A 26,080-nucleotide genomic window follows, 5' to 3' on the forward strand; every position below is an offset into this window, starting at 1 on the left:
CATGTCAGCTGTAGATATTAATTTGGGAAAAAAAAGGTTTGCATGCATAAGTTTATAAAAGCTTATAATAAGAAGGTAGTTTGGACAGTGTTCTTCTTGAATGAGCTTAGAGTTTATGGCATAAATTAGAGTAGATTTCCTTTCTGGGACGTTAATATTAAAGAGGAAAAGTTAATGCTGCAGTAAGAAAATCCAGACGACATGAGAATTGCTTCACATTCATTGAGACCCCTGCAGAGGAGGAAGGATAAGCCAAAAAAAACGGATGGCAAAGCTCTTTAAAGCAGGGAGAGGGAGAGCTGGATGCTGTAAGCTGCTGCTCGATCTTCCCCGGTAGGTTGGTAGGGGTTTGGCAGCGGGGTGCTGCTGGAGCCCCTGTGGGACCCCCACCCGTCCCTGCCCCTGGGGCTCTCCTCCAGCCTGTCTGCTGCCGGACACTTCCCCCTGCCGGGGGCTCCGCGCCGCTGCTCGCCCCGTGGTCACCCGTCACTGCTGTCCGCGCCCACGGAGCTCTGCTCTGGAGGATGGATTTGAGGTTCAGCTTCTCAAAAAAAAGGCCCCCGAACCAGCCAACCAAAACAACAGCCAGCAATCCACCCCGGGTGCAGCCTCTTCCGAGCTAAGTTTCTGACCACGGTGAGCAGCGCTGTTAGGGGGAAAAGGAGGTCTTAATTGCAGGATTTATGAAAAGCAGATACTGCCTCAAGCAGTTAAGGAGAAAAAAATAAAACTTTTTCCTTGACCAGTGACAGGAGAAATGACAGCCCAGCCCTGTGCTTTCCTGCTGCGCCCCTGAGGTCCATTTCCAGGGAGACAAACTGGCTTTATAAGTTTTTTCTGTTAATGCCTTTTGCCTTTTTAGTAATCCATCCGTGAGATGCTTCTCCAAATGGTGGATTGGGAAGCAGGAATGCCCAAAATATAGCACCCGCCCCCACCACCGCATTCCTGTACTGGCAGTCTTCCTGCTGACCATTTTATTTTACTCATATGGGCTCAGCACACCCCTGAACCAAGGACTATTCAAAGCTTCCCTATTGTTTGAAATTTCTCAAGGCATCTTGTTGGGAATAAAAGCCCTGGCTGCTTCAGCTTCTGGGCTTTGTCAGTCAAGACAGGCATTCCAGGAGGTGCTTTCTGCTCAGTTTCAAACCAGTCTGAATCAAATGAACATAATTGACTGTTGCCACAGGATAAGATGAACAAGCTGATAAGATTTATTGTATCTTACAATAAATGTGTATATTTGCCCAGATCCTTTCAACACAGAACCTCCTTGAAATGGAAAAAAAAAAAAAAAAGGGAAGGGTAAGGGGGGGGTGCAAAGGATGGAAAATTCGAGGAGGAGGTCAAGATCTCTGTTTTGCCTGGGCTGTGTAACGTACAGCGTTGCCTGAAGACCACACTGCTGTTCTGCTGAGCCTCAGTTGCTGCAGTAGCTAGTTTGTTGAAGTAACCAGCGGAGGAATCATAGGAAGATTCTTTATATCCAGGCAAGATCCTGCCTAATAGGTGCCACGTTTTTTAATTGCCTGTTATGACAGGCCTCTGGAGCCTTAAAAGTTATCTTCTAGATAAGAGGAAGCTTGAAGCTTATTTTTCCTTCAGATAAAGAATTATTTGGGCTGACAAGCTCTCAGCATCAGCTGGGCAGTTCTTCCTTATCTGTGCCTCTGAGCACACAAAAAGGGGTTTTGTGGGGGGCTGGCAAGCTGGACTGCTTGAGTTTTAGTTACTTTTGCTTTAAGGATCTTTAACTTCATTGTATGTCTGAGCAACCTAGGCTTAGTAATGTAAATTTTCAACCAGAATTCCCTCCTTTTTTTTTTTTTTTTTTTTTTCCCCTGGGCCCTGTAACACTCGCATAGCCATACTCAGAGAGAGTGCAAGGATCAAGGGGCTTGAGATGTGTTTACCTGTACAATCTGCTCATGGAAAAGAGCAAAATTGAGAATTTTGTGCTTAATTTTTCAAAGACGTGTTCTTCTAGAGAAGGATTCCCCTAATGTAATCTCAATATAATATGTATTTATTTGAATAGTGTAAATCCCATCTTTGATTTTTCCTTTACCCATGGAAAAACACAATAGCTTTGAGTAATCCAGATGTTGTCCAACATCAACAGCTCTCTGAGTACTCTCATCTTCAGCTGGTTAGCACAACAAGGTAGTAAATGTCTGTAAGGAAATTCTGTGAGTACAACCATTAGACTGGCTTATTTGCTGACTGTTTCCTCATTAGCATTGCTCTCTGTTCTGCAGTTACATTCCTTGCAAGATGTAAAGGAGGAAAAAGCTCTTCTAAAAAGAGTAACCCCCGATGCCTGCAGTCAGAACAGAAGGGATGGAATTTTATGTTGCTTAAGAGTAGTGTTTTTTGGCAGCCTGCAGCAGTTCTTTTAAAACCAGCATCCCTCCCTTGTTACCTTAATGCCAGTGACTTTTGTTTGTGAATTTTGCGAGTTTCTTATTCCCCTGTGTAGGTCTGCGAACTGCTTTCTCTTGGTGTCGCCACAATGCGTTTTCCTCCAGATGTATTTGCAGCTCAATAGCAGCAGGAAGACTGTCTGTTTAAGTCGACTTTATGAATCTCCAAATCGGGCTCCAATCTTTTTTGTTTTATAGTACGAAACAGTAACTGTGTCTTTGGCTGACATTGTGAGATTTTTCTAAGACCAGCTCTCACTCTTTTCGGCCAGCTGCCTCCACATTTGCCTCCTGAATGACCTCAACAGCAAGGTTTTAAAATGCAGTGATATGCATTGGTCTTTTTTACATACTGCGGAATTACTCGTTTGCTGTTCAACCATAGTGTCAGAACAGAGAATGACTGAGTGACCTGGAGGGGTATTTTAGTCCATCATTGTCATGCTGTAAAGTAAACCCGCTGTATTTTACAAAGGGGAAGAATGCGATGAAATAGACTGATGAGAGGAACAAATGAAAACTTCTCATGCTGATGAGGAACCAATGCTGGCAGCAGGTTTGGTTGCAAGTTTTGAGTATGTGGTTGAGATTCTTTCAGGATTCCAAACTTAACATGAAACAGGAACCAAAGCTTATGCAGGCTAAAATTTATGTGAGCTATTTACGTGGCAGAGCTTAAAGATGCTTTTAGTCTAGAAAGGAGATAGTCTGAGCACAGAGAAGTACTTACTTGATTTTGTGCAAGTAAATGCTTATATAACTATTGATTTTTTTCATAACTGATCCAAAAACCTAGCCCCCTGTACTGCTGCTCAGTGCAGTTACTTGAGGTGCTTTCCTTTTGTAGCCTCCCCATAGTTTTGTGTTCCTGAATTCTAGCAGACCATTAGGTTATTTCTTTGCCCCCGCTTTTCATTATGCTTTTTCCAGTTCATTTGTTTCTTCTCTGGGTTCATTCTGTCCCAAAGGAACGTGTACTTTATGAGGAACTTAGGCAATCTGAAATGCTTAGCACTTCGGGCAGTGTTGCAGTCAAATCAGTTTCTGTCTGTGTTTTCCAGCCAACCCCCATGCTTTTGCATCCCTTTTGCCAGGTGCCTGCCTTAATCCCATCTTTTAAAAAAAGTCGTTATTTCCAAAGAAGACCTTTTCCAGGTGTCCTCTGAAAAGCATACAAAATCATTTTTCTGGGAAATTGCTTTTTATGCATGCAAAATTTGGATAGGAAGTTAAGACTTATCTAACTTCTGGAAGAGAGCTGCCTTCTCACCACATTGCAAAGGTGTGCTCTCGACCTTTTCAAGGCTAGCAGAGGATTTCTTGTTTATTAAGGTTTGCTACTATCCTTTGGCTAGAGGTTTTCTGTTTCGTTTGTCTGTCTGTCCACTGTGAAGAAGGAATGCTTGTAGGTACCTGCTGTTGCACAGGTGTCCCGGATCTCGCTGCTGTTGGAGTGAATTAGCATTCCAGCGGTCTCACGTCTTTGGTTTGCAATTCATAGTGTGGAGCTCCAGTACACACCTCTCTCTGTGCACCTTGTTTTCCTGAAGTGTAGCACCTGAGGTGGGATTTTGCTGCTTTTTAGCTGCTCATAGTTTCAAAAGCAGTAGTGAAAATTGACCGAACCTAGCCAGTTTTTATTCCCTGCTTAACAGTGGGCCAGAAGTAGTCATTCTGCAGACCTTGAAAGATTGTGCTACACTGACTGACACCTAATTTCCATAGGTGGTGAGCATGTTTTCTAAAACGATCATGAACTAGGAAAGATTTCTGTTCACTGTGGGAGATGAAAGCTTTATGATCTTACCCAAATCTCTCCATGGCTGTACTTATTTAAATAAGCAACCAGAAAAAGAAATCCATTTTGAGCCATTTTCAGTAACTGGGAACAGCCACAGAACACACTGAATGTGTATGCTTCAGGTGGTTGTTTGAGCTACAGTTACCCTGTAGAAAAGGAAAGTAACCTTGACCAAAAAAAAAGCCTAGGGTCTTATTAATGGCACAGGAGTATGCCATAGCTTCAAATGCTCCTTGCACGGGTTGGAAAATACTATTAGTTATATGTTTGGTTTTGATTGAGAGGGAAGAACATGGGGCAGTGTGGAATTAGACAGCACCCAACATACTTATCCAAGCCCTTTTTAGGAAGAGGATGCAGCATGGATATTGAATGACTACAAAAAGCCACTTGAAAATCCAGAGATTTTGGATTAGGACAAAATTCTGCTCTCTTTACTCATTCTGTGGTAAGCAGAAGTGTATCAGGGAGGGGGGGGTGAGAAGCTAGCCAGAACACTGGGTGAATATGCGCAGAGTAGACAGAAGTCCTTATCTTGTTCCCTGTGACAGACCAGCCAGAGTATGGAAGTGGTTAGAAAAATGAAAGCTGAAGGCTGGAGCTTTATTCTTTCTGACTAGCCGTCAGTTTAGTTTTTGAAGGCTGGAATTGGCCATATTAGGTTTGTGTGAGATCTGAAGAAGCTAGCTAGGGCTGTAGGTTTGCATAGAAACTATGACAAATATGCTACTTTGAAGTAAAAGAGAGGAATAAGGAAGACGACTAGGGCCAGGCCCTCATTTAATCTAAATTTACTTCACCAACATAGCTAGCATAGAATCTGGCCCTGCATGTTTAACTAATACGTCTTTAAAATATAAGGTCTGTTTCCGATTAGTTTTTTACTATTTATTTTGGGTCTCTAAGTCTCTATTGGAATACTTGTTCTCAACTCATAAAGAGAGTATCTTTGAATGTTTTAACAACTCTGTGTCATGATTTCATAAGAAATGGTTTTTGTGGTAACCGAGTCACTTATAGAAAAAGGATTGTCTTGCCTGCTGTTATGAAGACATTCTTGTACATTAAACCCTCGAAATGGCATTGAAGCTTACAGCCTAATGAGTTCTTAGTCAAGAGGTTGCTTATGTAACTCTAGGTTTTTTGGCCAGCAAATGAAGGAGGGAAGGAGGTCAAAGGAGACTACCTAGAAGCAGCTTTGCAAATTAAAAACATTGAGGAGAGGGAATTCCTGGCATTCCATGGTATCTGGGTTTATTTTCTTACATTGCTCTAATAAGAAAAACACACTTCAGGTATGTTCTTGGTAAATGTTTTCACTTGTATCATCTATCTCTGCTGCAAAAAGTAACCCAAAATGTATTGGCTTTACATGCCTCAAGGACATCCATTGGATAACTAACCAGTGCATCTGTAAAAGTAGACTTGGCACTCTTATGCAATCCCTGGATGTAGATTCAATTGTCAGCACCTCATTACTAACTGTTCTTTCATTGGAATCATTTTTATTAAAATAACCTTGTGCAATAGCTTAAAACACAGAACAGAATGCTCTAAAGTAACCTATTATGTTACATGTAGTATTCCCGAGTAATGCATGTGTTGTAAGGATCAGACTTTATTTTTAGCGTAATTCATTTTCTTTGTCCAAAAACTAAATTAAAATCCCTGACAAGTAACTCTTTAATATACACATTTTAAAGAGTTGCTTGGCAAGAGTTTCGATATACCTTGTATTGTACAAAATCCTACTCAGAAGCTTTCAATTAACTTGATTCATACAGTAACTCGGTCTGGCATTCTGCATAAGCTGTCCTGCAGCTTGTAGGAATGAAACATTTTACAGAACCAGTTCACTGGAATAAAAAGAAGCCAGCTGAAACTCAGACAGGACTGATGGTTGTGAACATTAGGAAGTTTTAAGAAACCGTATGCACATTTTTCCTTCATCCCTCTGCAGAGCCTGGCCACTGCTAGAGGAGCAAGAATGAATTTTAGGGTAATACTGGAACTGTTAAGGTCTGCATTATTATATAGCGACCAGGAGGGCTGTGGCATATCTGGGAAGCCTTTGAATGTCAAGCTTATTTTAGTGTGCCAGCAGCTCTGCAACAGAACGATGTTGTGCAGGTGCCACCACAACTATCCTTCCTCAGCTAGCAAAGGATTCCTCCTTAAGGTTCCTTAGGGTTATTTTAACTCAAGGCAGACAGTGGAGAGACAGTGGAGGTGGGTCTTTAAAAATCACTACATGATTCTTTTATCTTCTGTCCCTTTCTTTAGATCTTATTCTTTCATTGGCCACCTCAACCTTTTCTGTTGCTGCTGCGGCCGATGAGCAGTTTAAACCTGGTAGCTGTTTCTTCACTGGGAAAAGTCCTGCTGCCTGTGGTTCTGCCTGGTGGAGCTGGAAATCAGCTCCCTTGCTGCTCTGCTTTGGCAGCTTTCAAGGTTTAATTTGCAAGGCTCAGTGAGGGAAACCCTCTGGGTGCTATCACAGCCCTCTGCCTTCTTCAGCATCTGTGACTCTGTGATTCTTTGGCTCTTTCTGAAAGCATTGCATAAGATGGCAGCTTCCTTCTTGGGATAGGTACATCAGAGCAACTCTAGCTTCTCTTTACCTTGTGAGGTACTGTATATCCATGTCTGACTAACTGAAAAACAGAGTGGGGCAGGTCACAGTAAGCAATTATCCTTCCAACAGAAAGAATTTTGCTTTTCAGTGATGGCTAGTGGTGATTCTTTTATTTATCTCAAAGGAAGCAAACTGGCTTCAGTGTTCATCTTCGCAGTCAGTTGCTTTGTGGGCAGTCCTCCCGTTGCTGTAGCGTGCTCGCTTGTTTGGACCGGCCTCTCTGTGTTGGTCCGGGGTCTAAAGATCAGTTGCTGCTTCTGTTTATGAATGGTGGTGGACAGGCAGAATAACCCATTTCGTTATTCTAGCTGGTGATGACTTCACCAGCTATCTCTATGCAGCTTACCCTTCTGGATGAGCCTCTTTGAGAAATCTTCCAAGAATATGTCACTGGCTGGGAAGGAAAGGAGGCATTATTCATAGACTTGGTCCCATGCTGAATCAAAGCTGAGGAGCTTAGTCCAGAGTACATGGTAAGAAGTGAGAACACTGCCAGCTGTTTGGAACTGGAGCACATCTTCGCAAATCCAAGTGCAATGCATAGCCATCCAGTAGTTGCTTAAGAGCTGCTTTAGCATTACTTGAATAACAGGAAAACTTTTAGGGTGGCTAAAGGCTTTGTGCCCTGTCATAAATGCTCTTCTGCATAGGTGGCTGGTCGGAAGCTGTTGTGGAAGGGAGAGAACCGTACCCACTGGTTAATGGATTAAAAATGTTAACAGTATGTATTACGTGTTGTTAAACAACATAGGGAACAGATGGGGGTTAGCAGGATAGAGTTAAAAATGGTTTGAAGGGTACTGACCACATCTTAAGAGTTAGGACTCTTTGCCTAGTAGATAGTTAGTCTGCTTTTCTCTTTGCGCAGAACGTGTTCAAAGTCATATCTGTGTGCAAGATAGTGGGATTTAGCATCACAAGGATTAGTAAGACCTAAACGTCAGTCGGCCTCTGTCAAAAACAGTTCTACACTCTGGAGATGCATCTTGCTCATTCTTCCTCTCCCTGAGTAATCTGCCAGCTCCCTCCGCTTAGGGTGGCAGCAGAGTTAAAATGATCAAACTTTGTGTTAGGTAAGTACGCTCACAGTAGATCAAAAAGAAGATGCCTTAGGAAAGATTAATAGAATCCTGTTTTTATTAGTACACTTGACTTTCAGAAAAGTTTTTGAGATAATGCAGGTTTTGAAAGAGAAGCATTGAAATTCATATGCTTTAAGACAACCAGAAGCACTTGGTTTCAGGATAATAATCGTGCAAGATTATAGACTTCAGAAGTTCTTGAAGTTGGTAAGTAACTGTCATAAAAGGGCTTCAGACAAAGACGATGTTCTGTGTCTCGTTGGTTCAGTAGCCAGGCATAGCTTCTGTTTCCAGACTGCTCTGTTAGTCACGCGACTAACGCTTCCCTCTTGCTCACGCTTCAGCCTGGTGAGCAGCAGCAGCACTGTATGGGTTCCTTCCTACACCCCTTATCTTCCTGGATGCACCTTAATTTCCTAAGGACTTGCCTCAGGGTAGCGTGTTTGAGCGTTAGCATCATGACAAAACCATACTACAGTTCACACAGTAGTCATATACCTGTGTTAAACAGCCAAACGCTTCTTGCAAGACATCACTAAGCAGTAGATTTGTAGAGTGTGAATGAAACTGGCTTCCAAAATGTATTTAGGGAGAGCCTGGTCTCTTCCCAGCCATTTCACACTAGTGCTGTTGCTTCTTCCAGTTCAGCAGGAGCAGCTTTACTTGTTCGGAGGAACTCTCTTCCCCACAACACATTCGAGAGCGGATGAAGAAATAATCTTGCAGCAGTATCAGCAACCATCTGAAATTGCAAAGCTAAGTTTGTTCACTTGCGTGGCTCACAGCATGTGTACACTGTAGTGTTATAGTAAATGAAAGTTTTCCAAAAGGAATGGAAGCTTGGTGTTCTGGTCAGTGAAGGGTTTATTAACCCAAGTCAGGCTCCTAATAGTTCTGTAATTTGCAGACAACAGAATATTATGGATTTAAGCACCAGTTCTTATTCTCACGGGGTGGTTTGGAGAATATGAGGGGTCCTGATCTAACTAGATTCTCCCTGCAACATTAACCTCTGCTGAGTTCATTATACATAAATTATGTACTGCACTTGGATGGCACAGTACCTCTCGGGGACAATATATTTTGCCCCGTTCTGTCGCAAACGGAAATGATTTGGTTTTGTAGCTTTGTTAATGTTGGCATGGGTAGCCTGCAGAAGGATTACTATTTGAGAGGTAAGTTAGTCCAGGAGTTGCAGAGATGTTGCCTGATGTTTGGTCCACAAGCAGACCCCTCTTGATCTTAAGGCCTGTTGTATTTGTAAGGCTCTTCCTTGCTCTCAGTGCTGCTTGTTACAAATTTATATATGTAACATAACTCATCACTGTTGTAGGTTAACAACAACAATCAGTGTGGACTTAGATTTATGTTGCTTGCAGCAGGGTAGTTATACAATATTAAAGTCCAAGGGTATATCTTTATTCCATTTATAGAATATTTAAGGAATTATTTTTCTACTCATTTTGTTGATTATATATAATTTTCTAGAAAGCCGCAGTTAGTAATTTTAAAAGTCATAAAAGGAATTACTAGCCATTCTGTAAATCCTCTAATTAAGAATTCTAGCTCAATAGCTATATGGAGCTAAGAAAGAAGAAAAGAAAGTGCAATTTAAGGAAACTACCTTAATGTTTTGCAGCGTATAGTCCGGTTGGATGCACCATATTATATTGCTTCCTTATGTTTCACCTTTAGTTGACCTTGAAGTTTACAGGTTCAAGTGGATATTAATGATCTTGGGAATAGCTAAAATAAACAGAACATAAAGGTGATGAGAACCCCTAGCTTCCCAAACTATTTGCTGGATTGTGTCATTTTAGTTTTAACACAGGAAAGTGCTGTATTGTCTGTGTAATTAGATGAGCCATTGTAGAAATGCTGTCTAAAGGATTATTGAATGTGACCATATCAGTTCAAATATAGTAGATACTCTTGCAAAAAAAAAAAAAAAAAGCATTGAGTGTTTTCTAGGAAATTTTTCAAGTATCTGTTACGCTTTTTTCATTACAGAACTGTTTTGATATTAAGCAGTATGGACGTTCTACATTACTAGTCTAAGTGGGAATTGAAGAAGAGGATTAGATGTCACTTAATTTTCTTTTCAGATACTGTATGTGTGTGCGTGTACGCGCACATACACGCTGACTTTCGTTCTGGTAAAATATGGCCCACTGATTACTCTTCTGCTGTCTTGAATTATTTTTCTGTTTTGGTTTAATGCACGCTGGTGTCATTGGTTTATACTATTACTCTTTGATACTGCGAGAGGCAGTGAGCAGCATTGCTTTACTTTTGTGTAACATCATTCCACGGGCAGCTGCATTGTCTCATCTACGTGGTTATTAGCAAGTAAAGTTGTTCTGTGTCATGGATGCTGAAGTATGTTAAACTTTTTGGCTTTCTGAAGCCAAAAACCTTCTTGTGTGTGTATATAGATCAACGTGAAACAGGACTGTGGTTAAGATGCTTGTCGTTACAAGTTTACTTGATGCTTGGGTTGAGGAAATGTTTGATAAAACTTAAGACACTGGCTTTGTTGGTGGGTTTGGCAAGTTACAAACCTGCTTCAGATGGTGGTTGACCACAGCCGTCAGACTTGTGTATATCTATTTTATAAGTATATCCATCTGTAAAATAGATATGTGAAGGAGCCAGAAATGTGAGGTTTCTCTCTCTTTCCCCTCCCCTCCACCCTTTTCCTTTAAAAAAGGCAAAACATGGAATACTCTATTACTTTTCACTTCGGGGGAATTTTTTCCTCTTTATAAGTAATTCGTGATGTGAACTAAAGCCATGACAACCGTTTAATAATTCTTAAATTTTACTGTAATACAGCTCACTTGTGGAACCAAAAATATGTCAAATTTTAAGAGATTGATTTACTGTCCATTATCTGTAAAGTGGGGGAATTGGAGGGGGGGGATTCAGCCCCTCACAAAGAGCTCTAGGGAAACAGAGCAGCTTATGGGGCAGTTTGGGACTGTGGTGCTGGTTGTGTTTGTAAGAACCTTCTGAATTGTTTGTTTTCAAGTTCTCCCATGCTCCACTGATAACAGAGAGCATATTTCTTTCTGGTTTGGAGTATAGTGGTCAAGGTTTTATTGGAACACAATGGTTTATAGGAAACATAGTGGTTTTGCAACTTAAAATTACGATGTTGTTTTAAAAGCTGTTTTGAGATGATTCTTTCACAATTCTTGTTTGTCTTGAAATGAGTTTGTAATTTTATGTATTCTTAGCTTTTTTTTTATTAAAACTTTTGCTACTATGCCTGGAAAATCATGTCCCTTGCTTCACATGCTTCATTGTAAGATGAATCACTGAACGTCATGAGGGCATAATACTAACAAATGCAAATTCTTTGCTATTCCCATTTGTCTTAGTTATTGCTCATGTCTGGTGAATCTTCTCCTAAAGGTAGTTAACAGCCTGCTTTATCATCCTGCGTCTGAAAACGTTTGCAAAACTTAGTTACCTTGAATGCATTTGCAGTATTGCCCTAAAGTGTTGGCTTCTGTAGGCATGCCTTTTTAAGCTAAATTAAATTATCCGGAAATAGTAACTGTTCCCTCTTTTACTGCTGTTTTAACCAACTTACCCCTAGGTGCACTAGATGACATACTGTTTGTTTTGAGCCATACCTTTCTGATAGTAACCTTGCATGTTCTGCGTGTTGCGTTGAGCCAGCCTGGTGAGAAACCAGCAATGAAAGAAAATTTGGGATGTGATTCTCGAAGATGCTCAGCTGTGTGCCTGGAAAGCCGCCTCCCAGGGCAGGGTTTGCTGGGTGCTGGCTGCCTGCTGGCCAAGGTGTGAGATGAAGTGGGTTACCTGCTTCCCCATTGCTGAGCATGCTTTCTTGGGGTGTATACTTGCATATAGAACAAGATGCAGTGAACTGACCAGTAGACTCTTAAAAGATATGTATTTACTAATAAAGCCTTATACTTGTTAGTATAAATACGTATTTCAGGTAGTCCAGAGAAAAATATATTGTAAAAGTTTGTGGCCAATCATCATTTTTGCTCATGTGCTTTAGCTTTGGTGGCTTGCAAGCTGATTTGCAACAACTTGAGTATTACCTCAAAGCTGCCTTTAAAATGCCTGGCAACTTCTGTTTAATCTGTTTGCTGGTTTAAAATAAGTGTTTTTAAATAAATTGGTGGCAAAAGACTGTTAAAAATCTAGTCTATTTTTAATGATTGTTTGCTGTATCTGTAGAATATTTTTTCGTAAATACTTATGTTGCTCGTGTCATGCAGAAAAATAATTAATTATATAATTTGATGATCAAGTTTGCTAACATTTAATAGACAATAGTCATAGAGGACTGTGTTCTTTGTAAGAATGCTCTAATGGTACAGAAGCATTTATAAACTAAGGAATACTCCTCGTTTGGACGTAATACGTACCAAAGTATATCATGTAGGCAAGACTTCTAGTTCTCTTTTTGAGGAGGTTCAATAGTTTGCAGAAATGACAATATAGAAAACTATCTTATGTAGTCCATCTGATTGTAGAACAATTTATTTTGTGCTTAAAAAGCTTGTGAATCACTGAAATATCACCTGAACTTTGTGTAATAGACTTTAATTGACATTAATTTCTCATGGCTTCTTCCATCAGTTAGCAGAATAATTGGTTAGAAACCTCCAAAACAAGCTGCTATTTGAATTTGAAAGAATTGCAGAATATTGTAGTCCTGGGTTATCTGTAGATGTTGTCAGTGGAAAAGCCAGTCTCTGCATGTTTCCTGTGTTTTTTGTTTTCAAATCTAAATCAGTTATTCCATTTGCATCATAAATATTTATACATAGAGGCCATTCCTCCTCTTTGCCACAACTGCTGTACTGTGGAAGAGCTGAAAGAAGAAATGCTAAAATCTTCAAAAGTCCCATGTGAAACTGATGCAGCAGCAAGTCTGCTTATCCTGACTCAGTTATTCCTGCAAATGAAATTTATGACACTTCTCTCACACAGTGTAAATAATGTGGGCATGCTTAATTATTTAAAAATATTTTCATAGATTGGAAGAGTGAAGTTTTAACTTAAGCCACCTATTTTAATATGCAAAATGTTTTTTCAACAAACTTGCTTTAAGCGTCCCACTAATGCACTGTTTTGAGAAGCTTTTCGAGTTATTTATTTTATTAATTCCCACCATATTTCATCAGCATGTGATGAAATTCAGATAAGAGTTTTGATCTAATTTTTCTGATTGATATTGCCTTCAAATAGGTTGCTCTCCGCTGGAGTGGAGTATACTAGTGCATAGAGTTAGTAATAAAAAATTTTCAATCTATAATTACATAGTGTTCTGCCTTTTGAAAATGCTGTTTTAAAGAGAAGTCTTCTCTCACTGTGAAAGCCAAAAATGTAGTTTTGCCTACTGAGCATATCCAAGATTTGCTGTCAGTTCTTTGAAATCCATGGCCAAAATTAGTTTGGATGAACCATATACTGGCTTGCTTTGGGCAACACAGAATCACTGTGTGGATCCTCTCAGTTTAATCAGCAAAAAATGAGCTAATGCAGATCATCTTGGTTGTCTGTCTCATGGATGCTAATGTTAGAAAAATGCCATATGGAAATTTAGGAACAGCTAGAGCCAGTTTTCTTTAAGTGTAAAAAATGGTCTTCAAACAGTACTGCTATGTAAATGTTTGCAGTTCTTTGGGCGAAGGACATTACATAGAAGTGAATTTGTGCTCAGAACATCCAAGTACGGTATGTGGTGCGGTGCAATGCTCAAACTAGTTTTGAAGCATGAATGCTCTTGCATGTTTCTCCTCCTTGCATGTTCTGCAGTCTGATGAGCCTCAGCTAAGAGGTCCTTCCCAGATGTTCTGCTGAATCTTCTCCCCTTGCCTTCACCCCGTAGTACAGGAGTGAGGAACCCCAGGCCTGCAGGTGCACCTGCAACCTTTCCACTTTTTGCCATATATCTTGTTATCAATCTGGAGTAAGTCTGCCAAGGCTGCTTAAAAGCCTGCTGTGCTTTTAGACTTTTCCTGTCTATCCATCCCATCTGCTGGAGTGAGCTGCATGAAGTTGCTCACTCACTCAGGTCTTTACTTCTACAGCTATACATAAAAGACTTCTATCTGAAAGTTCCTCTTAAAAGGCTTGGTGTCACTTCTTCAATTAAGCAAACTGACCTCCTTTAGTGAGCTGACATTGTTGGCTTAAAACACCTATAGCAATTTTTTTGTGATCCCATTTTAAAATATTTGTCACTTGAGGTTTATTATTTTTATCCCTGGGCCTCCTGATTTTTTGTTTTGATCAAAACAAATGCTGTTGGATCTCTCTGACAGATTCTTACCAGTTTTGTTTTGTTTTGTAATGTGATTATTACTTTAAAATTGTTGTTTGCAGTGTAGAAAAAAAGGTAGCTTCAAATAAAACCTTATTCATTGTTGAAGCAGAAAAGTTGGTGTTTTATTAGCACTCCCCATGACCTTTAGTGAATCAATTGTTTTAATCAATCAAATTATGCTTGCATGAGTTAATTAGTTAACTTGATCTTGATGTGACACAGTCTTCCTTGAGTATATGCAGAAAGGAGGGAGAGGAACGACGGGTCTGTATAAACACCACATGCAAAGGCTGAAGCTATCAGCCTGCCATTAGCCCTTTATCTAAGAGGCTCTTGGCATATAAATCAAACAATAACTTCTCCGTTTTGAGTCCGTGCCAAAGAACACATTCACAGTTGAGTCTAGAGCAGATTACACCCACCAAGTGGCTTGAGGGCTTGGAGTGAAACTGGGAAATAACCTTTAAATTATTCAAGAACACATTTATGCTCTTTAATGTTGGCTAGCAGACTTTTTTTTTTAGTACCATTTGCAAGTTCTAATCACAAAAAGCAGCGTACAGAGGGCAGTTTAACAAACATTTAAGTGAGGATTTGAGAATAATGTTTTAAGCCGAATGGCTGTGAAGAGATTGACTTTAACAGCAATTTTGTGTGTTTTGCCATGTCGCAATGTAATTACTAATCTGTGGTGAGAGTGGTAATATCCAGTGATCCTTTTGCAGTTTTCTGCAGCCACAATACCAAGATTACATTAGCTTTCCTTTTATCGTACTGTCTAAGGTTATGGCAGATTGGAAAAGAGCTGAAGTTCCCACTGTCTGTGAGCTGCTGAGCACATTTGCCAACCGTGCAAAACGTTTGGTGGCAGAATTACCACCTGCTGTTAAGAGCCATTTTGAAACTTCAAAAACTTGTCACCTTTCTTCGAAATAAGAAGTATGGATCCCTTCTGGCATGATAAACCCAGGATGTGCAATTTACCTCAAAGCAAACAAACAAACAAAACATTGTGTGTTTTTTGTGTTATTCTTGGAAGAAGGCATTGCTGCATGTTCCATTGAGCACACGTTACTTAGAAAATGGAGTGCATCTACTCTAGATTTGCAGAACCACAGACTTAACTCCTGAAAATACTGACAGTTGTTTCTATACAGAAAATTGTAGGTAAGTTATTTTAGAGCTACTTTATCCCTTCCAAAACCGAACGAAGAGCTGCTGCTTCCCCCGCAGCCAGCTGTGTCAGGTCAGCATCCCGCAGCCCCGCAGCATCCTCCTGCAGCGCAGCGGCTGCTCGGGGCTGGTGTTTTCAAAGGGGGGGCCTCCATGCCTGGAGCAGGGCACAACCGAAGATGTGGCCGTGTCTCCTTCCCTTGTCCTGTTGGCTTGTGTGCCCAGGAACGTGTAGCATGTCCGGCGTGGCCTTGGCGCAGCTTGCACCCTTTCTGAAACAGCAGGGGAACTGGAGGAGAGATGACGTCCCCCGATGCACGGCGCATCGCTCCAGGATCCTGCCAAATTGTTGCGTCTTGTCGCAGTCTTGTGCTTCTCTTCAGTTTATCCACATTCAAATGACATATTGCCAGCAATCGGGTTCTCCATTGTGGTAGCTGTCTTCCAGCAACCACGGTGGTGTTTGCATTAAGTGTGGGTGCTGCATCTCCTTAAATTGAGTGTGAGTTACTGCAAAGGATATGTTGGCAGCATGCTTGCTTGGTTTTGGGCAGCTTTGTGGTCTTAATGAAGCCCTAATTTAATCTTTACTGACTTTTTTTTCCCTCCTCACTTCCCCTTGCGAAAAAGCTGTAAAGCTGTATAGACATACAGGGAAAGTTTTGCTGACACAGTAACCGCAGAATCTGTCTCATGGTGAGAGTATCACAGTTTTCCTTGTGACTTTTTTAAAAACCGTAGAAATACAAACATGACCAGTTTGTTAAGCTGAAATGTTTGCATTTGCAGCTGGTTAATTTTTGAAGCCCACTCAGTGTTGTTTTACCTCATATACTCAAAGCGTGTGTCAGCAAGTTGCTTTTTGAAATCCTGTTGCCTTTGCCAGGTGCAGAAATAACCGCATTCACTAATTCTCTCTTCCTTAACATCTTGCTCATATGACATCCTCCACACCTTAGTACTTGCTGTTTCTGCTATAGGCTGTGCTTTCACCTGATCCCAACCTTTTTAAGAACAAACAAACAAAAAACAACCCACAACTAACCAATCAACAAAAAGTCTGTACAAAATCATCTTTGTCTTTCTTGATTTCAGCTTCAGAGGATCTGGTAAGGAAATTGGATGTAGATACTACCTTCTCGGTTTGGCTTTTAAAAAGGTTGCAGAAGAGAATCTTCACCTGTTTTTCAGTATGTCTGTGGACACTGCAAAGCTTGCATGTAACTGAAAGAAACTTTTTTATGGCAGTGTTTAAAAGGAGGAAAGAGGATGACTTGAATTTGTCCTTCTAGGGAAATCAGTCCAGGCAAAAATCAAGTAAGAGATAATGTAGGTGTCAATTTATTCTATCCTTCTTGACTCAAAATTAGATTGTATTAAAATAATTTGCAGTAGTTTGCCAGAGACTACAGATGTGGCTAATGATTTCAGTGATTCTAGTATGCTGCTTGTACGTGGGTGTTTCACTTTTAGTCTTCATTTGGTTAAATATAAATGCTGATTGAAGAAATGTATCACAATACTAATATTATAAATACTAAATGGCTAACGAATGGCTTATTTGTAGATCTGAAAACAAGGCTGTAAGTGGGGAATGCTCAGTCATTGAATGGGCATATTTTCTGGTATGGTCTTAATGATTCTTGACCTTCTGCTCTGGTGTTAGTGATCTGGAGGACCATATTTTAATAACTTACTGATAACAGACAAGATCTGAAGCGGTAAGAAAGTAAGTATCCTTCTGTACTAGTGGTGTGAAGCAAGAGGAATATCATTTCAGCCAAATTTAAGATTGTGGTGGTGTGCATTGGATACTCCAGGGTCCTAAGTGTCGCCCGCTTTCTGTCCTTGCCTTTAGGTTTGCCTCTGCTGTGAGAGTTTGTTCTCCATCGACTAGTCCTTTGATTTCACCAGAGTGCTGATTTCAGCTTGGTGGTAGTACATGCCAGTGCCACCAGCCTCCCCCCGTTCTCCCCAGATGTGTTCAAGATGAGTGGCTTTGAGAATAAGCCTGCAGACAGTCACAGATAACCTTGGTGGTATTGTCCTTGCAGGGCAGGACTAGGTCAGTTCAAGAGAATAAATCAAAGTTATCTTAACAGATGCAAGAGTAGGCATTTGATTGTCAACCTGTAAACTTCTAGGTCAAGCAAGTTCAGAGATCTGAGCTGTGTTCAAAAGTAGCGGTTCTTTCCCATCTCACTACGTAGTCCCGCGTGGAAGGTGTTACTGCAGCTGAACAGTGTTCAGGTGGGAAAGGGAAGTTCCTCCACACTGGGTGTCACTTAATGTAGCACACCATCACCAAAAGAACTGCTTATGGTACTGCACCCTTGTTTCTGCTGAAGTCTTGGGCTTTTTCACCCTTGCACTTCCCTACCAAGGAACAGCAGATTTTATTGAACATTCTTTCAGGTATTGCAAATTTGAGAAGCCAGCTAGTCAGTCACTTCAGGGCTAACTTGTTCTAGTCTTCATTTTTATTTTTATTTTTCCATCTCTCCTGTCTTTCATTAATGAAAGAGTGCCTCTGGAGGCTGCAAATTGGAGCTGCTTTGAACCGCCTGCTTCTCTCTTTGATCAGCAGAGAACATCCTAGTCTTTCTGAGCCGCTTCTCATCAGCAGATGCTTCCTGGCACTGTTGTCAGCTGATGTCTTATTTTAGGATTTGGATAAATTATGGGTCTGAGGATTTGGTCCTTTTTCATCCTTTGGTCCTTTTTGTCCTTTATGACAGCTTTGAAAACTGGCACACAAATACCAGAAGTAGGAAAGCTTAGGGATGTTATTTAATGGGTAATATTGGTGGTAGGGGGACAGTTGGACTAGATGATCCTGGAGGTCTTTTCCAGCCTTTATGATTCTCTGATTTTTAGATATGTAGATTTCTCCGTTGTCTTTTGTAACCCTTTTTTGGTGGTGGGTGTTGTTTTTTTTTGAAGTCCAAATTATTTTCAGCTACATTTTAATTACATTTAGCACAGTGGATGGCTTATTAAAACAAATTCAACATTTATGTGTGAGGGGAAGGTAAAAATTTTCAGTTACCAGATGTCTATCAAAAATGTTGCTCTATGTATATGAAATAGTCTATGTATGTCTACCATGGATTTTCAAAAACTTAAGCCATATCTCCGAATGTAACATAATATATTTGTGTAATCCACTTCTAATTTCATTACCAGATACCTGCCACACTTGTTCATATTATATTCTGTTTCCAAAGGTGGCTGCTGATTAGGTAGTATGACTGTAATTGTAAACAGAAGGAACAGGAGGGGGTCAAACCGTTTGAGTGAAACTCTGTTGGTGAAACCGATCAGTGGCAGAGGCCCCCAAATTTTAGTGCTCTCTTCTCATTGTCAGGCTTGCTGTGCCACACAAAACATTTTATGATAGAGATGCACAGAAGTGTGTGCTGTAATATTTATCTTTCGTCGTGAAGTTTAATCCGAAGGGTGATTTGGAATTCCTGATTGTAAATTCCTGATAAAAAATCCTGATAAAATTCCTGATTCCTAGTGTAAATGTATCTAATTAATTTTTTCTTAAGCACAGCAGCGTGGCTCAGACAATACTTCTAAAGGTTTTGTAATGTATAATATATATATTTTTTAAGTCTACTTAGTTTCAGAAAAGTGCTTCCAGAGTGCAGTGGCTCACCAGATGATAACACGTAAAATCAATAAATAACAATCCTCGGGAAGTAAAGGAATGCAACAGGAAAGAGGAATTTGAGTTGGGGTACTGGATCCCATAGAAATCCCTGATTATAGCATCAATGTTGTCAGATTAGGGCATTTAGACTAATTACTGGAACTGCAGATGGGAAAAAGAGGAGGGGAGGGACACCGTGGCAACAGCTGGAAGGGCAGTCGCAGACAAATGTCTCACCAAAAGTGGAAGATAAGATATTACTGTTTCCGAGCGTTAGAAATCTCAAAAAGGAAAATGTGGTAACTCCTCGGATCAGGCAAGCAGTGGTACCAGAACCCTTTTCTGCAGCCTTGTGACTCGTTCCCAGCAGTCACTCATTTCTTGTCACTGGAATTAAAGAATGGGCAAAGCAAAGACCCTTCTGTGGAGGTGTAAGAGAGGGGAAGTGGGAAAAGTATTTTCAGCAGCAGACATAAAACTGAATTTTTCAGTGCTGATTCAGATTTGTTCCTACTTAAATGCTTTTGCTGACCGGGTTTTTCTTAAAGTGGTTGTAAAAGGTGACTAATAAAAAAAAAAAAAAAAAAAAGAAAAAGGCAAAACAGAAAAGCTGCTGGTAAGTTGGTCTTGTGCAAATAAACAATCCATGTTTTAGCAGTTTAATTTTGAAAGTCTGGTAGTGTTGACTCAAGGGGCATATTTTTTTTCCACTCATTCCTTTTTCTAGTTTGTACTTCACTGAGTCATTCCCATGAGTCACTTCTTAACAAATTTTGTATAAATTAAAACAAGATTGCATTCCAACTAGCATTTTCAACTAGTTCCTAGCAAACTCCAGCTGACATTTACTGTATGCCGCAGTGATTTCCAATATTTGTTCTACCATTGAAGTAACACTGGGGGAAGTGAGTGCTCAATCTTTATGCCAAGCTACTGGTAGAGCACCTATCAGGCTACAAACATACCTTAAAATCCTGTGGAGCTTTGTGATGGAGTTTGCTTAAGCTATGTGCCATGGGTGGAGTTCCCTTTCATAGAGAGATGTTTCTGGTGTATTTTTTTCTGTATTTCACTACCGTAAGGCAGCCCTGTAAACAAGTAGCTTCTTTATTTATGCAAAAAATGCTGCTTACCATTGTGTCCTTGACTAAAAGAATGGTATTTTGAAAATGCTAGGTGGGAGGACAAGGTGAGTTCTTCAGTTGGTGATGGATTTATTTTTTTAAGTGTGGGATTTTACCTGTTTTCTTACCTATTTTCTTTAAGTGTGGATCTTAGCTATTTTCTTGAGCTTTTCAGGAACAGGCAGTGTTAGGTATGGGCTGGCTGCTTTGGAGTACTTTTAATAATACATTTAAAGCATTTTTCTTATCTTCCTGTAGATTATTACTGAGAGTAGTGGTCCTGAAGTACATAAAGCCTTTGCATTGCACTTTTTGTATTTGCATGGATCTCTATAAAAGTCTGTAGAGATCATTCCTCGTTATATTAATATTAATTCTCCTAATGTGTACCAGTTTAAAAAAAATCTAAGTAGTTACTGCTCAAGTTATCAAAGCATTATTTGTACAAATACACGAAATGACTTTGCCATCTCAGATACTTTTCAGCGTGCTAGTGTTTAGTCAAACTTTAATCAGTTAAAAAAAAGACACTGTTGGCTGAAGTAATTTGCCTTTTTCCTAATGATATTACCAAAAATGGTTGAACACAGGAACACTTGCTTCTTTAGACTGACCTAGTCACTTGACTACATATGAGAGCTCTTAATGTACGTGGATCTCATGCTGTTTCTGTATTATACTACCTGTTATACCTAAACCACTAGGTATTCTTCAAAGCAGGAGGAAGAAAAATGTCTACAGAAACTCAATGGATTACACAGAGATCCAAGCATACACAAGTGTGGTTGACCCTCATCTACTTTTATGCTGTACCACAGTTATTTTGCTTCTGGCTATTTTTGGTGTGCTAAAGCAACCCTTGGGGATCATGTAAATTTAGGTCCTTGGGATTAAAGAAAGCCTACTGTGGCTAAAGAAAGAAAAAATTTTACAAGGTAAAAAATAAGTCTGCCCCCTTCCCTCCCTTCAGTTTTGTTTAGTGCATCAGTGTGACTCATTCTTACATTTTTTTAAAGCTTAAAATAATTAGTCTATTATTTTGGAGGTATTTTATTGTTTGTACTAGTAGCACATGGACGTACCAGCTGGAACAGGGTCTTGTGGTAGGGATTATGCAAGGATGGTGCACACTGCTTTCAGAGACCTTGCAGTCTAAATTGACAAGACTGACCAACGCTGGTGAGGAAAGAGAGAGCAGCAAACAAGGACGACAGGGAGAGAAGTGGTGCATCCTTACAGCGTGCATTCCTCACTCTTACCAAGGTGTGTAGGTGCTTCTCAGGTCGAGGCACCCAAACTTCACTATTTGCTATATATTTTTATGAAATCTATGAGTGAGAAAGATAAGACTACAAAAACTTGTGCAAAAATTTGGAAGACTTACCTTAGTTTCCCTTTTGTTGTTTGTTTTCTTTTGTTTTACAGTCAGCTCCTGATGCCTGTGCTTATGTGGGACTCTTTGCTTATATTTATGGTGATGAAGAGAATTGGGAAAATGAGAATGGGCTAAAATCTTAGAGAACAGAGACATTTCTTTCAAATGGGAAAAATAAGTCTTTTAAAAATGAGCTTCCTGCTGTTTTAGGCCTGATTGCTGATTTTTATAGATGTGGATTTGGAAGTGCGTGTTCAGGAAGGGATTAGTTAACAGGCAAAGGGGCGGCCTCTTGCAATGCAAAGCTCAGGCACTTGTAAGTGACAGCGAGGCGTGCCCTGCGCTTGTGGTGTGAGCAGGGTCAGCAGGCTGCATTAGCAGCGGTGCTGGGGGGTGGCACTGAGTCAGAGTAATTGGGTATATAGTGTCTGTAAAAATAGCATGCCCTAGGATCCAGTACTTAAAGGAGGTTGTACTGAAGAAATGTAAAAACCGTGTTAGGTCATTGATCCCCTGATCTGCTTTGTCAGGGTTCTGCTGTACGAAGTGCTTTCCTCTTTTACTAAATTCACCTTTTAAGGGTGATAGGTATTCTTCCTGGCTATTCCCCCCCCCCCCCTTTTTTTTTTTTCTTATAACCTTTCTATTTATCTTAAATTTTCCCTTTCTTAAAGTACGGTAATAGGATGACATTTGTTCTTCCTACTCCTTTGTGGTTTGTGCAGAAGGAGGGTAACTCAGCTTCCTTCCCACGGTCCTCCCACCCAGACGGGCCTGGACAGAGGATGTGGGTTCTTGGACTGACAGGAGTGGGGCTTGCTGCCCCTCTTACCTGCTTTGGGAGACAGTGCACGTTGCTCAATACAGCCATGACATTGCAGTAGAGCATATACACAGCTGCTCTGTAGCAGGTATCAAATGAATTGTTGGGGATTTTATTTTCTGTGAAACAAAGTGTGTTTTGGCATATTTATAAGCATGTTGTGAGTTACATCAAAATGTGTTCGGGAGTTAAATGTCTCCTGGGGAGAAAGCAGAGGGGAGTTTTTCCTAAGGGGGAAAAAAAATCCACACTTAATCCCAATTAACTTTAGCCTCAGGCAAGGGTTCTTCCTCCTTTTTCCTCCCCCCTCCAGAGAAAGCACTGAATTCATTCACAACAACAACAAACACAGTGTCCTGGAAGAAAGAATACTGACAGGGTAATGAGCGCTGACCGGCCACACAGATTGCTGTGTGTCTTGCTTAAACTTACCACCACTGGCAATAAAAGGAAATCTGTAAGTACAGGTACCGTAAGGATAGTTGCACTCTCCTGTGGATTATTCATTTCATATTAGGAGAATCAATGAAACCCAAAGTGACGTTAGTTTGTGAAATCATACTAGCAGCCTTCAGTACTGGAAGTATTGTTTTGGGATTTCAGCTCTCACGGGGAAATCACAGCCCATCTGTAGTACCGTCCTTTCCACGGCTTTTTGATATCTGAAGAACTTTGGACTGTTTCTGGTATTCTGGTAGTTAAACAGTAGTGGTTATAGTGGAGCTAACATGCTGGTTTCAGTTTATTATATGTGGATTCTAATACTTTTTAATTGGTAGCAAGAAATTCTAGATTTTTCCTGTTAAACTGTAACAACTTTTGCTAAGAAAAGTCAAGCTTTTATATTGCATTAGTTTTGCTTGTATCCTGCCTGCCTCAGAGGAGTTGCTAAGTAGAAGCACTCATCTTAAAATATAAATGTTGTCTTAAGCTTATTCCATTATTCAAGCAGTGTTTAGTGTAACCCTGTCATTTTCTTATAGTGATCCAGCTGCCAAAGCTCTCTGGGAGTCCTTCATGAACCTCAAACAAAAGGAAGCTGTGATGGAGGCTAGGAGACACCTTGTGGAGGCTGCGAGCAGAGAAAATTTACCTATTAAGATGAGCATGGGTGAGTAGTGTGACATCCCCTTCCCCACACAGTGGTAATGTGGAAGGTGACAGCTGCTCTATGTCCGCATAACCATCTTGGGGAGAACTTACCTCCATCCCTGCCATTGGTTTTGGGTGTGTATTGTGGCTACCACAGAATCTTCCTGGTACAGAAGTGAGAAGCAAATCTGTGCTAGAGCTCAGGTGTTGTCTTTTATATACAGCAACATTAAAAAGATAAGAACAGTTGTGAAGCAATGGAGTTCTATGAAGAAAGACTTTAAAGGCATGAGAATGGCCAGCAAAGCTGCTGCTTTGTTCTGCAAAACATGAGAACTTGGGTATTCTTAAAAAATCAGCAGGATACGTGCCCTTGGCAAGCAGGAATTGCAAATAGCAGCTGATTTGATGAAATTTTTGCAGATCTTCTCTATAATTACATTATGTAAACCTGATAAACCTGAATTCTTCAAAATAATAGATATTGAATGTAAATAAAAACTTTTAATAACTTTTTAAAGGATGTTGTTCTCACTACATGCCATACTCAGTGAAATGCAGGAACTGATGTAAAAATAGGCTTATTAAAACAATTATAGGGCTCTATACCTTTTTCTTTTTGTATTTCATATACTCTGACTATTCTATGCTGAACTTTTCATCAACAGAGAAAGGTCCTCATGGAATAAAAGTAATCGGCTTTTATCCGAGACTCTAGAGACTACTGCCAAGATATTGTAGAGGAATTAGATGTACTGCCAAATTGTAAACTCTTAACAACTATAACATTTCGTATGTTGTATGGTCTTTACAAATACCTAGAGCATTTATTCAGTAGATTATTAATCAGAAATACTAGATCTATGCAACAGTAATGATGTAAACTGTTTTAAAGAAATGGAGCAGTTGTGAGAGGGCTTTTATAAATTGACCTGGGGGAGAGAAGGCAGACAATTTTTTAAATGATAAAATTGTTTTAAAGCTTTCCCTGATAATGTATCTGATCATTCACTATAGTGACACTAAATGTCTTCCTATTTCATGTGCCTCTGAAAAACAACAACAACAAAATGTTGGAATTCACCTTTGTTTTAAAAGTAATTACTTCCCATCTTTGAGACATAATCCCTCTACCAGCTTTGCTTCATTCTGTGTGAATGACTAGATCAGCCACCCTTTCCTCTGTGGCCCTTTCCTGTGGTACCCATTGCTGGCTGTAATAACCCTGATTCTTAGTCATGTTGGCTGGTACTTGTTTGATGGCAGCCTAAATATCAGACGTAAGTGGACCCAGTGTAGTGCTATGTAGAAACACTAAGAGTTGTTGTTGAAACAAGTTTCTGATGCTGTCATTCCTGAGACTTGCTTTTGTCTGGAGGATGCACTGTAAGTTGAAGTGTAGATATAACGTACCAGTCTTTATAGGAGTTTTACTTTGTGAATTATTTTGTACTAGAATCATAATTAATTTTTAACTTTGTAGTTAACTTCGTAGATGAACTTCCAAGGGAGATAGAAAATTCAAGGCAGTTTTGTAAATGATAAACAGGGATAAAATGAAAAATATGGAAAGGAGGGCTGCACAGTTACCAAAATCACAACTTCTCATTGAGCATAAACCTGAAACTCCCTCCAAGGTGTCACTTTGTCCAGTGGCACATATTTATTAATGACATGTTGGACCAGAGCTACATCTTTACAGTGTTCATTTCTCATCTGTTATGCTACGGAATATCTTAAATCTGTTGGAAAGCTGGAAATTAAGTTGTTTATCAGCTGTTTCTTTTGCTGAGAAGGAAAAGTTCAAGTGGCCAGTTCTAGTCCTGATTGTTGTGTTCAGTCAAAAGGCTGCTTGCTTCCACTGTGATTGTAATGTGAGGCAGCACTGGCTGAAGAGAGAGGAAATCATTTCAGTCTTTCTACTCTGTGCTTATCCTTCAGTTTTTATGATTTTACCTCAGGTTCTGCATGTATCGGATGATCTTGGTGGATTGCATGCTGGTTTTCCTGATGCTTAGGGTATTTTTTTTTTTTATGGTCCTAATATTAAATGTCACAGACATTTTCTAGAATAAAAGTTGCCTCTTACTCTCTTTACTAAGACCAGCTGTGTTAGATGGTAAGAGTATTTTGCTTGCTGCCATTTTTTTGCTGGTTTTCCCTCTGGAAATAAGGAGTGAATTACATTTGAAAGCAAAGCTTTAAATTCCTTTTGGTGTAGCTGAGCCCTCCTGCAGTGGCCACCTGCCTGAAAACTGCATCATGTGTGACGCTGGCAGAACGGGAGTCCTGTGCAGTGGTGAGCAACTCGATCCCATCCTGTTTCCATATTTTCAGAGCAAGGAAAATAAATTCTATTGTTTTCTGGGCTTTGAGAGGCTCAGAACTTTTCGCGTTTCTGAGGTGTGCCTGTGCTTGCCCATGCTTTGCCTGCAAATAACATGCCTAAGGCCCAGCTTTGCTCTTTCTCTGCTTGGCTGCACGCGGCAGGGGCTCTAATGATTCTAGGAGGATCCCCAGGTTAAGCTTTTGCTTTCTGGTATCTTATGAATGTGTTCTCTTGAGATGGAAG

At 40.2% G+C, this 26,080-nt stretch overlaps 1 protein-coding gene across 1 annotated transcript in view; it reads left to right on the forward strand.

Annotated features, from left to right (window-relative positions):
• Positions 1-26,080, forward strand: part of SCFD2 (sec1 family domain containing 2) — a 194,904-nt gene that overhangs the window by 11,865 nt on the left and 156,959 nt on the right. Inside the window, 1 exon segment of the mRNA XM_040555829.1 lies at positions 23,400-23,527. Within this exon segment, the coding sequence (XP_040411763.1) occupies positions 23,400-23,527 (128 nt within the window).

Source organism: Cygnus olor, chromosome 4 (assembly GCF_009769625.2).
Source record: "Cygnus olor isolate bCygOlo1 chromosome 4, bCygOlo1.pri.v2, whole genome shotgun sequence".
NCBI classification, from domain to species: Eukaryota; Metazoa; Chordata; class Aves; order Anseriformes; family Anatidae; genus Cygnus; species Cygnus olor.